Here is a 15161-nt window from a genome sequence, read left to right as displayed (position 1 = left end):
GGTTTGTGGTTGGGGATAATTTTTCACAATGTCAATTTTTGCCGGATCTGGTTGAATTCCTTTATCAGATACAATATGTCCTAAGTAAAGTAACTGTTTCTTTAAAAAATCACATTTCGCGGGGTTTAATTTCAAATTTACTTTACGCAAACGTTCAAATACATCCTGTAAATTTTTATTATGACTATTTAAACAACTTCCGAAAACTATGAGATCATCCATATAAATAAAACATTTTTCATATGTAAGTCCAGCCATAGCCATATTCATCATTCGCGAAAACGATCCTGGGCTTGTTTTTAGTCCCATAGGCATACGTGTCATTTGAAATGCTCCTGAATTAAATGCAGTATATTTTCTACTTTCCTTTTCTAATTTAACGTTGTAAAATCCATTATATAGATCCAAATGAGTAAAATATATACTTCTAGATAACGCGTCTAATATTTCACACATATTTGGAAGAGGATATTTATCATCTTCAATCAAATTATTTAACTTACGGTAATCTACGACTAGTCTAAGTTTCTTTTCACCGCTATTATCCATCTTTTTTGGTACTAATAGTATCGGACTAGACCAAGAACTGTTACACTTTTCTATTATGTCATCCTGTAATAACTTATTAATTTGTTTATTAATTTCCTCTTTTTGAGAACGCGGTAACCTATAAGGTTTTGTAAACACAGGAGTTACGTTTGACTTTAAGGTAATTTGATGTTCATAAATATCTGTAGTAGACATTTTGTCTCCTTTTAAATAAAAAATATCAGGATATTTACCACATAAATTTTCAATAGATATTTGCTCTTCCTTATTTAAATGTTTTAAATTTAATAATGAGAATAATTGCTTTACCCTATCAGCGTTTTTTGTTGTTTTTTTAAATGAACATATCGTATAATCACTTAATTTATGAATAGTAGGTTTTATATTTGTCAAAGTTACCATTTTTTCAGTGGTATTTAATATTTTTATAGGAATCAAACCATTTAAAGGCGTCGCTATAGAACTAGCCATATAAATCCCTTCGTCTAACTCTTTAGAACATATTACGCATTCTTCTTCAAAATCGGTTTGAATATAATGTAAGGATTCGCATCGTGGTGCTATTTCCCAAGTCCTAAGTGCCCGAACCAGTTTCAACCTACATTCTATATTTCTATCCGTCCACAAAGTTAAATTGTTATTTCTAAAATCTATCAATGCTTTATATTTATCTAAAAAATCCTGACCGATGATACCACTAGATCGACAGGGCAACGTATCAAATATATAAAACTTATGGCTAAAAATAGTATTATCATTACGTAATTGTAAGTATGTATATCCAATTGGTTGAACTTTACCACCTATCCCATTTATAATTATCTTTTCATAATAAATCGGCAAATTTTGTTCAAGTGCATATTTATACTTTAAAGCGGAAATAGTAGCACCCGTGTCAAGTAACCAAGTGTAGGGAATATTGTTTAAATTTAATATAATGCAACAATTACTATTGGCTGCAAAAATGGAGTTATTCACGAAAAAACTCGTTTTTAATTTCTGAAGGTTTGTCATTACAGTTTTCAGTTTCATTTAACAAACGCATACGACCGTTACGTATCCACTGATTTCTACCTCTATAATTGTACCTACCTCTTTGTTGCCAAGGCCTCCCACCAAACATTGGCCGAGACCTCCAAGCTTCGTGCGAACCACGATCATTGTCCTTCCATGCTGGCTGACGGGTTTCGGTTGAGGCACGGTATTGTCCGCGATAATTGGCGTTGCGACTAACTGGGTTTGAAGAACTCCTAGTATAAGAAGCATTATATCGTGTGACATGACGAGGATTTTGTCTTCCCCGTGTGGAAGAAAAATAATTACGCTTAGAATTTTGATGGTACATACCCATGAAGTCACTTGACGTGGAAGCTGTCCCAATTTCCTCGTCCTTAGCGGCCTGTATTGCGTCTTTCAATGATGTGTAATTCCTGGATGTAATAATAGTGCCAAGCCTACGATTTCGCAATCCATCCGCAAATTTTTTAATTGCAAATTTTTCATTAATAGGTTTTAAAATTTTATAACTGTCCGTGTTACCATTGGATTGTGAAATCGTGAGCTCTGTGAACATTTCAGTTATTTCTTTCCCATAATCATGAATAGTTAAATCGTTTTGCTTACTCATCTGTAATTTACTTTGAATAGCTGGGGCTGATTTTTGTGTTAAAAGATGAATACGCATATCCTTGATTAGACCAGACACAGTTGAATAATTTGAATCTAATCTTAGTTTAGCGGCCTGAGATAATCTACTTTTAAGAACAAATTGAATTAATTTAGCTTTGCAAGTGTCACTCTTCAATATTGATGAATAATATTCTATATTATCTATTAATTGCTTTGTATTTGCTTCCTCGTCCGTCATACGATCTAATAAACTCATAGCAGTCTTTAAATCAAAGGTATCCATTGTTAACTTTAATTCAATTTTTTCACTTTCACACAATTGCAATGTTTCGTTATAAAGTTTTTCAAAATCTTTACACTTATTATCTATTTTTAAAATATTTTCTGTACTAATATCTTCTTTCTTAACTTGACTTTGAAAATCACATAACCAACTCTTATATTTTTCATATATTTTATTAGCCTCAATCGCCTTGCTTATTAATATTGGGCCATGTCTTCTTGCGAGACCAATTTTAATTAAATAAACCCTTATTTCTTTTAATTCACTATATAACGACTCTAATTTAATAAGCATAACTTACCAATACATTTATAATGCAGTTGAACCATTATTAACAGTTACGTACGTGCTAACACAAAGACATTTACTTTACTGAATTATCAAATATTGAATAATAAAAACTTTAAGTGAATTAAAAGATGTAAAACTAGTAAAACTAAAAAATCATAGTTATTCTAAAAATATGAGTCTATAATTATTTCTGATCACCACCACCAGTTCATAATTTTTACCACAACTATCACTTTGCACATCACTGACACTTTAATAGTCCACTTATTACGCGTACCTACTACTTATTATGGTGCTGACTGCGGCATCGGGGCGGAGAATGGGGCACTTAGGTCGGGTCTTCTAAAGAACGATCTTCTCAAAACTTGATCATTTATTTCACGATGAATCCATCTTACGTGACATCTATGGTAGATACGATATACGACGTACAATATGCCCAATATTATTGTTACCACGATGATACCCAGGAGAAGATTTGTAGTAGTCAAATGGAACTTGAATTCGTCGAGGCTCGTTTGGTTCACTCCTCCTGCTGCATTTTGCACTATTACTGTCTCTTCTTTTGATTGCTGCTTGCCCATTTTGCTGCCGTTCTGTCCCGCGTCGTATAGTATTGTTCTTCCATTGTCCAGGCCGTTGCTAAATTCCTTGGTTCCTTATACGGAAAGGCGCCAACCGGGCGGCCGGTGGTGTCATATACGCGGCGCTCGGATGACAGACCTCCCTGGCGCGGTCGCCATGTAAGGTAGGCGGTGAGGTGTTGAAATAATAGACTGGAATGCTGGGATGACACTGACTTTATTATAGTTTGCTATCCAATATAAAGGTAACATAAGTGTCAAAGAATAACATACGCAAAGATTAATATACACAGAGGGGACACCTTACAAAATCATTCACTTTTAATACCCATAAATTTTGAAAAATCAGAAGTGCGTGGCTGGGATTTGAAACTCGGAAATCCGGAATAGAAAGCGAGTTTCAATTACTGGACTTCGTTTTGAAACGCGAATTTTATAACATTGAATTAGATTACATTAGACTACAAAACTAACAAAAACTATTTTAACCCTACAAATGAAATTTCTCACTATGTTACCATAAAAATCTAACCCTCAAGTACTTGGTCGTTCGAGCCGCATCATTAGCTGTTGTTTACAACAATACCGATTGTACCTTTTAACTAACGTAGCGAGAAAGGGTTACGGGTCTGCCAGGCCCTTTCTTTGTTATGAAGTAGATAAGTATGCAATCCCTTGATATTGTTAAGACTATTACGTAGTTTTATGATAATAAAAATGTACCCTCCGCACTGTGGATATCGCGAACGCGCGACCGGCGGTATTTGTCGGTAGACGCGTTGTTGCAAAAATTAAGTGTCTTGAATCGAAATTATTCAAGTTATTTATTTGACATATATAAGAGTGTAAGGCCAATTGTATTGAGCTATTAGTGTTGTGCGCAAAGAGAAAGGGGTAAGTTCTATAGTAGTAATATGTGGTCATTGCATTTCAACATTTGATGTTCGTAGTATAATTTACCTAAACTGTAATTATCTTGTTGTAGCTTACCGAAACGCCCTTTTGAGTAGTGGTAATTCCACCTAATACACTAAGGGAAGTTAGATTAATTAAAACCTTGAATTTGCCGTGGCACGGTTTTGGCAGAGTTCCGAAATCACTGCAGGACTTTGATGACTCAGTGCAAGAAAGAAAAAAACTCTCCTGGCGTCCAACCTAGATTAGAACTTAGTTATTTACCTAATATGTAATCATTCTTATAAGCTCTAGTTAACATTCCATTCAGTAGGCTAATAGTAGGTTAGTTAGTATTTCATTATAATTCTGTCAATATATGTATTTAAAGCATTATTTCCTTTCATTTTATAAGAACCCGTAACAAGACGATAATGCTTTTGAATATTTTATTTATAAAGCACGGCTTGTTTAGGTGGCAACTGAACTATGAAGACAGGTTAATCCAAAATATATAACACTTTGGAAAATCCGGTGTTTAGAAATTTGCAAGTTGGGTCTTTCATGGGACTCTGGAGTAGATTTTTTTATTTTTCAATAGATTTTTTCTCTGAGAATTCTCTGCTAAAAATTCGTGAGAATAAATGAATTTTTAAGTAAACTATGAAATCTATGACTGTGATCTATTTTCTCGATTATTAAATTTTCTCGAGTTCTCGCGTCGTCGACCCTTTTTTATCACCTCCAAATATCCTAAGTTTCCCGAGACATTACTTCGAGAAATTTGACCAAAAGTATAGGCTGCAGGGTGTGTCAAAAATGAAACATTTCACATTTAACCATTCGTAATTCCAAAATAAATTAAATTGGAACAAAAAACTTACAAAACATATAAGCCAAAACAAATACAAGATTACGTTATTAAGAACATCTTAATGATCAATGAAGGTTTCACATAAATCCAATTACGATACAAATCCGAAAGCTTAAGTGAATGCTCAAGACACAAACCTAAACGCATTAACTTGGCTTATCCACGGTTCTAAGATTTCTACAGATGCTTTATTAGCACTTCTTGATCCTGGTCTTTTGTCGACTAAGCAGAGATTGGTAGCAAGAAAGGAGGCTACCGAATAACAAAAAAAATTGAACAAAAAAATACAACCAACTTCTATGTCACTACAAAGTAAAAAATAATTGAAATAAATGTTGCTTTAGTACATATTTCTGAAGTCGGCGCTCAATATATTTCTATGGATAACGATGTAAACAGCGTGTCTAATATGAGCGGCCGGCTCCTTTTTGAAGTCGGTTAAAAATAATTCATATTTAAAAAACTTAACAAGTAAATTTATATTCACCAACAAACCAAAAGTAACAACCTAGTGGTTAAGAAACTCGGTTTCACATACGTAGGGTCCGAGTTTCAAATCCCAGGCAAGGACCTCTGATTTTTTTTAAATTATGTGCATATTAGAAATTAATCGTCACTTGATAAAACGGTGAAGGAAAACTAAAAAAAAATCAAAGGTGCAATGTCTACCAAGTTGCATTTGGCCAGCAAGGTGGATTATAGCCTTAACCGCTTATCACTTCCAGAAAAGACCCGTAGAACAGAGGGACAGTAATGTGTTAAAGATGACTAAACCAACACTCCACCAAATCTTTTTAAGTCAATATCCATTTATTCTACCTACTTTTACTCTTTAGTAACTTAACTAACAATTAGTATGAAATACAAAAGAACCGAATTCTTAAAAAAAAAGAAGTAATGTATGCCACTCCCACAATTTATATAAATCTAACAACACCTTTGAAGGTGGTAGAATCCTTTGTGGTTCGACTCCGGCGGCACCACCGCCACACCTATTTCTACCTAATAACAGCAGTTTTAGGCGCTGCTGTGTTCCGTTTTGAAGGGTGTGGTAAGGGAGACAGACTTTTCCGAGGCGTTCCAGCTTAGTCTTCACGGGTAGCGGCGCATATGTGGCTGACCTCAGATAGGAATATCTAATCCTATCTGGGATTGATTACAGATGTCTATGGGCGGCAGTAGACATTTACCAGCAGGTGGACTGCATGCTCGTCTGCTACTCTTATGTTATAAAAAAAACCTCTTATGTCAAATGTATCAAGCCGTTTAGGTGTGATATTAAGATATATTTACTCACGCTCGCAAAACATTGCCCTCTGCAGTCGAGTAAAGAGACCTATATTTAGATAGGACTATTAATTTGGCACTTACAATCATGTAAATTCGCATTTAGGTAATGAAAAATGTTAAGTCATTCTAAACACCCACATAGAGTAGGAAACCCCTAAGGGGCGCTGTTTCATTAATAGTCATTAGTTGATTACTTGTTTTTACAAACGCTCTACGTATTTCTTGTGCTATGGTTACAGTATGGTTTTAATGATGTAAGTAATGATTCACAGGTAGTTTTTGCAACGTTTACTACATTTTTTTAAAACGCTTTCTACTTTTACAGCCCCACACTAGGATTCCCTGTATCATGGGTTTTTATGAACATACACAAAGACAAATACACAAATACCCAGATACAGATATGTAAATCCATCTTTCAGATATCGATCTGGCCGGGGATCGAACCCGGTCTCCTTTATCACACCGTTCAAACATACTTATCCAAGCATTCATTATTGATCTCAGGTATACATACATATCGATTTGATGGCAAGTGGCTACTGCCGCCCATAGGCATCTGTAGGCTACCCCTGATAAAAGTACATTTCTACCTAAGGTCGACCTCAACTATAACTAGAATTGATTACAGATGTCCACGAGCGGCAGTGGCTACTTACCATCAGGTGGGCTACAAAATAATTTCTTTCTTTTATATAGAAAACATAATCTAGTTCAAAATGTTCCTTAGTTGTTTATTTCCCCAGACATTAGCTACCTTTTGTCTTTGCGACCGAAATTTATTGGGACAAAATAATAAATTGCTCTCCTAATTGACTGAATTTACTTAAACACTTAAGTTTTAAGCTGAAATTTTGTTAATTGAATGTCCAAGACATTACGTTTCGTCGAACTGCAAACAATGGAGGCTTTCCTAGAAGACATTTTCGTGGAAATCAACATTTACAAAGTTCACATAACTTGCTTTTGCCAGTGACATCTTACGCGTAAATCAAAACATAACATAATAAAAACTTTAAACCCCTGTTTTACCCACCTTAGGGCAGATTTTCTAAAAATGGTTGTGTTTCACTATATAGAACCAGACGGCTAAATACTAAGTTCCATAGAGCTTGCATAAAAATTGGCGGATTTTAATCAAACTTTTAATTCCTATATAACCCCTTAGAGCTGGAATATCAAAAAAAAACCTTAGTGCCTTTATAAAAGAAACCTATTGTGCAAATTTCACGCCTGTACCTTCAGTAGTCTAGGCTTGATGACGATTAGCCTATCGGTCAGCACAAGTATTTTTATAATTATAGGTTGTCAACCAAAATGGCGAGTTTTCTGTACACACAGTTATAGTTTCGAATATGGTCATCTATGCACACTTCGAGAATCCAACCTGTATACATCTGTATATAGAAACTGAGACAAAGTAATTCTACTATCCAAACACTTACTGATTTCCTGAATTTATTTTTAATATTATGTTTTAGAATAAAGATTAATTTTCGTCACACTTCAAGCTTACAACATACTTGTATAATGTAACATACTTGTGTGTAATGTTACGTGAAGTTACACGAAGTTTGAAGCAGAATTGTTCCAACTTCGGCGGTTGTGTTGAAATATCTACTGTAATGAAGTTATGCTGTTCTGATATATAACTTTGTAGTTAAATTTGATACTTATTATTTTAAAATTATATTACACTATCCATTACTGGTTTTATAAGTTCTTTTTCACAAAACTCAAGTACTTAAGAAATTTAATACAATCATCTTATTAAATTGTAATTAGAATGTAAATAATGAAGGTTAGGTAAGACCCACAGCAATTATTATATATGGTAAGAGTTGAGGGTATATTTAGTGGTAACAATGTATCTACAAATTGTATCGTCATTAAATAAGATTTTTATCCTATATTCGGCGGAATCTGCGGACAGTAATGTATTTCGAAAATATTCATTTATTTCTTTATGAGGGAACTCTACTCTTTTTATATTATAATTTTTAAACAATCGTGTTTTTTTTTAATTATTTAAACCGATTTCTCAATTACTTTATCTGTTTATAAGAAGTATTGTATTAATCTTCTAATTTTGAAATAAAAAGAATAATTTCAAGTATGTTCTATCGTTACTACATACTTGTACGATGTAACATACTTATGTGTAATGTTACGGGAAGTTACACGAACTTTGAAGCAGAGTTGTTCCTACTTCAGCGGTTGTGTTAAAATTTCTATTGTAATGAAAGTATGCTGTTCTGATATAAAACTATATTATTAAAACGTGTTACTTATTATTTTAAAATATTAATTTATAATATTACATATTCCATTCCCGAAATTAATCGGTTAGTTAAAGCGGTAAGCAGGTAATGTCATCTACTTAAATTTAAATTCAAATGTGTACAGTAAAAATAATATGAAACTCATACAAATTATCACGTATAGTAAGCATCGAGTTATAAGGGTTACAGTGGTTACAAAGAATGAGACACACATACAAACTTACATACATACATAAACACACGAAAAAAATTATCCTCTACATTCGAATAAAAATCAAGTAAGACATACGTGCATAGATACATACAAGCAAAGATAACATAAAGGATATGAACAATAAAATATTGTATTTAACGAATAGAAAGTTACGGTTTTTTGATAAACGTACCTTCAAAAACAACACAGGAAAGATCAAAAAACTTTTCTTTTTAAGTCGAGGTCTAATTACGGCTACAAATATTTTTCTTATTATTCTCAAGTTTTCTTTCTACAGTATGTCTGAAAATGTTTTACAGAAAAACATAGATACTTATACTTTAAAGGTCAATTTTTGATCTTATTTTTGTCTGATCTCAAAAACGAATTAAAAATGCTAGAAAATTAAATAAATAACTGCCGCAAAATCTCTAAAAATAACTAAATTCGATTCGAAATTAATTCATAATCTTATATATAAAATTCTCGTGTCACAATAGTTACCGTACTCCTCCGAAAGGGCTTTACCGATTTTCATCAAATTTTATATGCATATTGAGTAGATCTGAGAATCGGCTACTATCTATTTTTCATACCCCTAAGTGATAAGGGTTGTTCACCCTTAACATTTTGTATTTATATGGCAACACAATATTTGCCGGGTCAGCTAGTAATCTATAGAACTGTTTATTCCATTATTTAATACTAAATTCCCTTGGTTATTAGTTGTCATATTGCAAATACAACCTACAAAATTGTATTTTATACTTCAACTGGCTTATACTGGATTAACTATAGTTTATCTATTTGCTGTAATTGGTTAAATAACTTGTTATTGTTCTGTTCAGGTTAAAATTAAACGTTTAAACTTCAGTTAACTGACCAATTTTGGCTATTCAACGGTTACATATGTTAATTTGATGTTTATATTACATGATAATGTGCATCGTGCATGTAAAATGAAATATAGCAAAATGTACAAATACTAAGGGGGGTTACACATGAGCGACAGTGGGGTTTTTTATTTATATCTTTTTTTTATATAGGCGTAGCAAACGTGCATGCAGTCCACCTGATGGTAAGTAGCTACTGCTGCCCATGGACATCTGTAATCAATCCCAGATAGGATTAGGTACTACCTGAGGTCGGCAACGGATACGCCGCTTCCTGAGGACTAAGCTGGAACGCCTCTGAAAAGTTGTGTCCTTTACTACGATAATTACCACCGTAAAGGAGACTGGTACTTTTCAGACTACCCTTCAAACCAGAACACAGTGCATACCACTACTATTATTAGGCAGAAATTGGTACAGCATTGTTGCGATCGAAGTCGAAACTTGAACGCCTCTATCATTGAGTATTCAATTCAGTTCTAATAGCACTTAGAAGCTGGGAGAGACTGCGGACTTAGTTTCTGTATAAGCTTATCAATAGCCCTTGTATTGTTGGTAACGTCTATTGTATTGGTTTGGAGTGTCTAGTATACCTGGCAGCTGTTTTCAGTTGATCGAAATTTGATCTTCCATTATTTTGTTTTCAGGGTAAAAAGGTGGCATTACTAGAAAATTCTATTTACTAGTTTAAAAGTAAAAAAAATCATCACACAAATTTCCAGCTAAAGAAAAACTTAATTTTATTTATTTTAATTTTATTTTTATTTTAATTTTATTTTTAATTATTTTTCGAATAATATGTGTCAAATAATTTACTAATTTAAGGTGCGAAATAAAACTAAATACTAACTTCAAATTTTCTTTTACAGGTATTGACGATCAACATAATATAGTAGGTATGTGAGATACTTACAAGAGGCGTGCCAATTTAGACCTCAGGAGGAGCAACGCATCTTTGGCAGTTCTCAGGTAGGAATCTAATCTTTTCTGGAGTTGCTTAGTTGGGTTCCTCATCTTTTTTTTTTGTTGACGAGGGGGAAACCTTCAAAAGGTACCGTGGGAGCGGCACGGGGTTATGTGGAATTTTTACCACACTAAAACCCCCCCGGTGGCCTCGGCGCTGCGTAGAGGACTCCGGAATCTCTGGTGTCACGAAGGTAAGCGACTACACATACCGCCGTCCTTCCCGGGGTTACTGTCCGGGTGGTTCGAGCTCCCACTCTTGCCGACCGCAACCCCGGAAGCCCCCTTTTAGTCGCCTCTTACAAGGCAGGGGATACCGTAGCCCTATTCTGGTCCCGGAACTACAGGGACATGAGCTCCTCATCAGGGTATATTTAAGGGTCAGTGGTCACCATCAGATGGACTACGTGCTTGTTTGCTATTACTATACTATAAAGAAAACAAAATTCTCATTTAAGCACTGAATAAAAAAATCATAATTATGGATTCCGTTAAAAATCGTACCTTCCACACTAAAATATTATATAAATTTTTTGGTTGGACTTATACAAAGTGAGATATAACGCTGAATAGAAAAATTTAATATCATTAAGGCTGTTTTCAAACGAACGTGACTGTCGTTTCTTTTGTCGCTAGTCTAGTTTTTACTAGGCTAAAATATTATTTTTGAGTGACAAGGTTAGGTCTATTTATCAAATTGATTATTGTGTGCTAATTGATTAGTATTTTCTATACAATTACTATAAATAATTGTTTGGTTCTAAATTAAACGTTAAAATAGTGTTTAAAGTTTATAATTGTGATATAAGAATAATTTTACAATAAGAATAACTTTATTCAACAAATTTCCCTTACAAAACTTGGTAATGAAAAAACTTAATTAGTTTTAAGTACAAGTAAATAAAGTATTGCAAATGGTGCTTACGCTAGGTTAGACCTATTATATATATATATATATATATATATATATATATATATATATATATATATATAATGATATATTGATGAATGTTGTTAATTCTTATTCATCATCAACACATTACTGTCCCACTGCTGGTCACGGGTCTCCTGAGAAGGATTAGGCCATAGTCCACAGTGCTGGCCAAGTGCGTATTACTAAACTTTACATACTTTTGAGAACTTTTTTAAGTATTCTTAGGTATGCGGGTTTCCTCACGATATTTTACTTCGCCTTTAACGCAAGTGATAATTACTGCTTATGTTTATGCCTACCACATGCTATCGCCATCACCCAGGGTCGACTGGCAGAGAATGCCATTAGGCATTAAGTTTACCCTTTGTAACCCTTAGTTTAAGGTGTACAAAAATAAATAAATAAATAAATAAATAAAAAAATAATTAATTTGTAATACACACGTAATTTTGAAAAATCAGAGGTCCGTGCCTAGGATTTGAACCTCAGACCCCTCGATCGAAAGGCCGAGTTTCAACCACTAGGTTATCAAAGCCTTTATGTATATTGTTATTCTCATTAATCCACAAAAAAACGTCTCAAAATCGCAAATGTGCTTTAGCCTAACGTAGATTTTTGTAAATTGATAAAAATAATTCTTGCTTCCAAAGAATTAAACCGTGCACGTCTCTCGAGCCTTAAAAACCTTAATGTTATTCTTATTTCTCTTTCACAATTCTGTATATTTTTCTCGTAAAATAATTTACCTCAGAAACGTCGGTTTAAATGCAGTCTGCAAAGTTATTAAGAAATGAGAAGATCTTGAAGAAATGAAGTCTTAAGACCGTGAAAGCTAAATTGTATCTCATAATAAGCAGAATTTTGCGATATTTACGTATTTTGAGAAAGAATTTTATGTATGTATTTTTATATTGTGATAACATTTCTTTAACGTTAGGGAACATTTTCGTTTCTTTATGGCAACTAAGCCTCGCTTAAGAGAAATTCGACGAGAGTAAGCCAATTAGGCAAGGTAATTAGTCGTGATAGCCTAGTGGTTTAGAAACTGTTCCCCTTGATCGAGGGGTCCGAGGTTCAAATCCTAGGCACGCACCTCTGATTGAAGAAAACGTGAGGAAACCTCCATACCAACGTATTTATAAAAAAATCTCAAAGGTATGCGAAGTCCACCAATACGCACTTGGCCAGCGCGGTTTTCTATGGTGTAATCCTTCCCATTTCGGAAGGAGATCCGTGCCCATCAGTGGGACAATAATGAGTTGATGATGAAGGAAAACATCGTGAGGAAACCTGTATACCTGAGAAATCTTAAAAAAAGTTTTCAAAGGTATATGAAGGCTACTAATTCGCCGAGACCGGTGCTCGGTAGTGGGACAGCAATAGATCGTTAACTAAACTTATCCCAGTTCACAAACAGCTTGGCTGATGCTGAAGGTGGTAGAACCCTTTGTGGTTCGACTCCGGCGGCACCACCGCCACACCTATTTCTACCTAATAACAGCAGTGTTAGGTGCTGCTGTGTTCCGGTTTGAAGGGTGTGGTAACGGAGACAGACTTTTCCGAGGCGTTCCAACTTAGTCCTCAGGGGTAGCGGTGCATCTGTGACCGACCTCAGGTAGGATTATCTAATCCTATCTGGGGTTGATTACAGATGTCCAAGGGCGGCAGTAGCCACTTACCATCAGGTGGACTGCATGCTCGTCTGCTACTCCTATATTATAAAATAAAATAAGAAAAAAAAGCTTATGTCAAGAACTCAAAAAACAACCTGACAGAACATTTATTCCACGATTCCATTGAACTCTACAGCTGGATGCCATTTAGTAGCATTGCTGGGAATTTTATTAGCACCGCTCAAAGACTGGACTTTGTGTTAGGGAATTTATTCCTGCATCCGAAAACAAATTGACAGCGCAATAGCCAATAAGTTCAGAAATAGAGTTCACGTTGCAGTTCGTTTAATAGAGTAGAGTTAATTCAAAGATATTTTTATGGTTAGAGTTAGGTTAGTTTAGGTTAGAGAACATCATTACAGACAGTTTAAAATATGCTTAGGCCCTTATTATTATTGAGTAAAAAGGAGTCAAATTAAATCTGCCTATAATGCTCCTTCGTGTAGAAAGTCATAATGAATACATAATGTTTAAAAAAAGAGAGACAATTTTTTTTTTAAGTACTTGCAATAATGTATATAATTAAATCGACTTCGAAATCTGCAATAATTACAGTAAACTAGACACTTGCCTCAATTGTATATCACGAATATATTTATTTATTTTCTTATGAAATATAAAAGATGTCGTAACGCTCTAATTTACAAAAAAATATGCAAAGACAATCTCATTTACAATTCAAAATATTGTCGCCCCACCAATCTCTTATAACAGTGTTAGTAAGTATAATACAAAGAATAATCTCATTTACAATCTTGTTATAACACAGTTTTAGTTTTACCAACCGTTATAACTAAGAAATGACTATACGATAGCAAAGTCAATTTACTAGAAAAATTGGTAGTTACAATAAATAATTTTTATACGGGACATAAATTGGAAACAAACGCTCCTAGTGTCACATTAGGGGAAACGGTGAAGAGGCCCAATCGCCGATATCAATAGAAGCATATCAATAATAATAATAGATAAGACTGAGAGGGAGGCAATAACGGGTTCAGTTCAAACCGAGACACGGGCAGATTCAATAAAACGCCTCCACCGCTAAGGTTCGCGCTACGTGATCGAAAACATACGGGAGTTTTTTGTGGGCGTGTCCTAGGCGATTTTGACAGATTTTTTATATGTATATATTATATATCTTTTTTAAAGTTTTCTTTTTTTAAGGAGATTAAGTATTAAGTTTATTAATTGCACTATCATAGTATTATATAGAGTTATTGAAAATTAATATAATTTTTGTGACCTAAGTGCCACTACCAAGTTTTAAGGGATGATGAATTCTGCAAGGCAATGATTTATTTTAAGTTTTTGTACGCAAAAAATATAGTACAAAAGGCTACTTATTTCAGACGAATCCTCGACCCTAATGTATAATTATGAAATGTAAATAATTAAATAATCGTAAAAATTGAGTGGATTCATATCTATAAATACAGATTTTTCGAATACATAGCACAATTTTTTATCCATATTTTTGCAGTAGCCTTAAAATCCTTTGAGTAAAAACGTTCACTTAAATGCATTCTTCAAGACCGGTCAAGCATTGCGATCAAGCTCGGTCAAGAGCTAAAGCTGCTATTAAAACGCCCGTAATACAACCCCATGTTATTCATAGGCGGAACTATTGTACGAGTCAGCGATTTCTTGAATGGGTTACTATTTGAGTCATAGAAGTGCTCATTTTGAACGATTCTAGAGTTTTCTTACACAATTTGAAGTAGGAACTGTCGTAAATCTAATATCAGACAATTTGAGACGAACAAGACATCGGAATTGCTTATTCTCTGAAGTTTCTGGTTTCCTTACATCTGTGAATGCGATGTTAG

General features: G+C 34.1%; 2 protein-coding genes across 6 annotated transcripts in view; one reads left to right on the top strand and one right to left on the bottom strand.

The window, feature by feature from the left end:
* Positions 1-15161, top strand: part of LOC140745854 (uncharacterized) — a 500815-nt gene that overhangs the window by 251885 nt on the left and 233769 nt on the right. For 2 of the 5 annotated variants that reach the window (XM_073077784.1, XM_073077783.1), the window contains one exon: positions 10632-10731. The exons of 2 other annotated variants lie outside the window; for them this stretch is intronic. The gene's annotated coding sequence lies outside the window, so the exon portion shown is untranslated. The remainder of the gene's footprint in view (positions 1-10631; positions 10732-15161) is intronic. One more of the 5 variants, XM_073077787.1, reaches the window with a different exon arrangement.
* On the bottom strand, positions 441-3637 carry LOC140745836 (uncharacterized). Its single transcript, XM_073077754.1, has one exon. The coding sequence runs from the start codon at positions 2753-2755 to the stop codon at positions 1520-1522; it is 1236 nt and encodes a 411-aa protein (XP_072933855.1). The 5' UTR covers positions 2756-3637; the 3' UTR covers positions 441-1519.

Source organism: Epargyreus clarus, unplaced genomic scaffold (genome assembly GCF_041222505.1).
Source record: "Epargyreus clarus isolate Ecla_fem2 unplaced genomic scaffold, WU_Ecla_fem_2.2 ptg000011l, whole genome shotgun sequence".
Taxonomy (NCBI): domain Eukaryota; kingdom Metazoa; phylum Arthropoda; class Insecta; order Lepidoptera; family Hesperiidae; genus Epargyreus; species Epargyreus clarus.
The sequence above is the reverse complement of the archived record's forward strand: the minus strand, read 5'-3'. Positions and strand labels throughout refer to the sequence as shown.

Bases quoted from the DNA above. Each gene is read 5' to 3' on its own strand.
- LOC140745836 (XM_073077754.1), bottom strand. From the start codon at position 2,755: ATGCTTATTAAATTAGAGTCGTTATATAGTGAATTAAAAGAAATAAGG.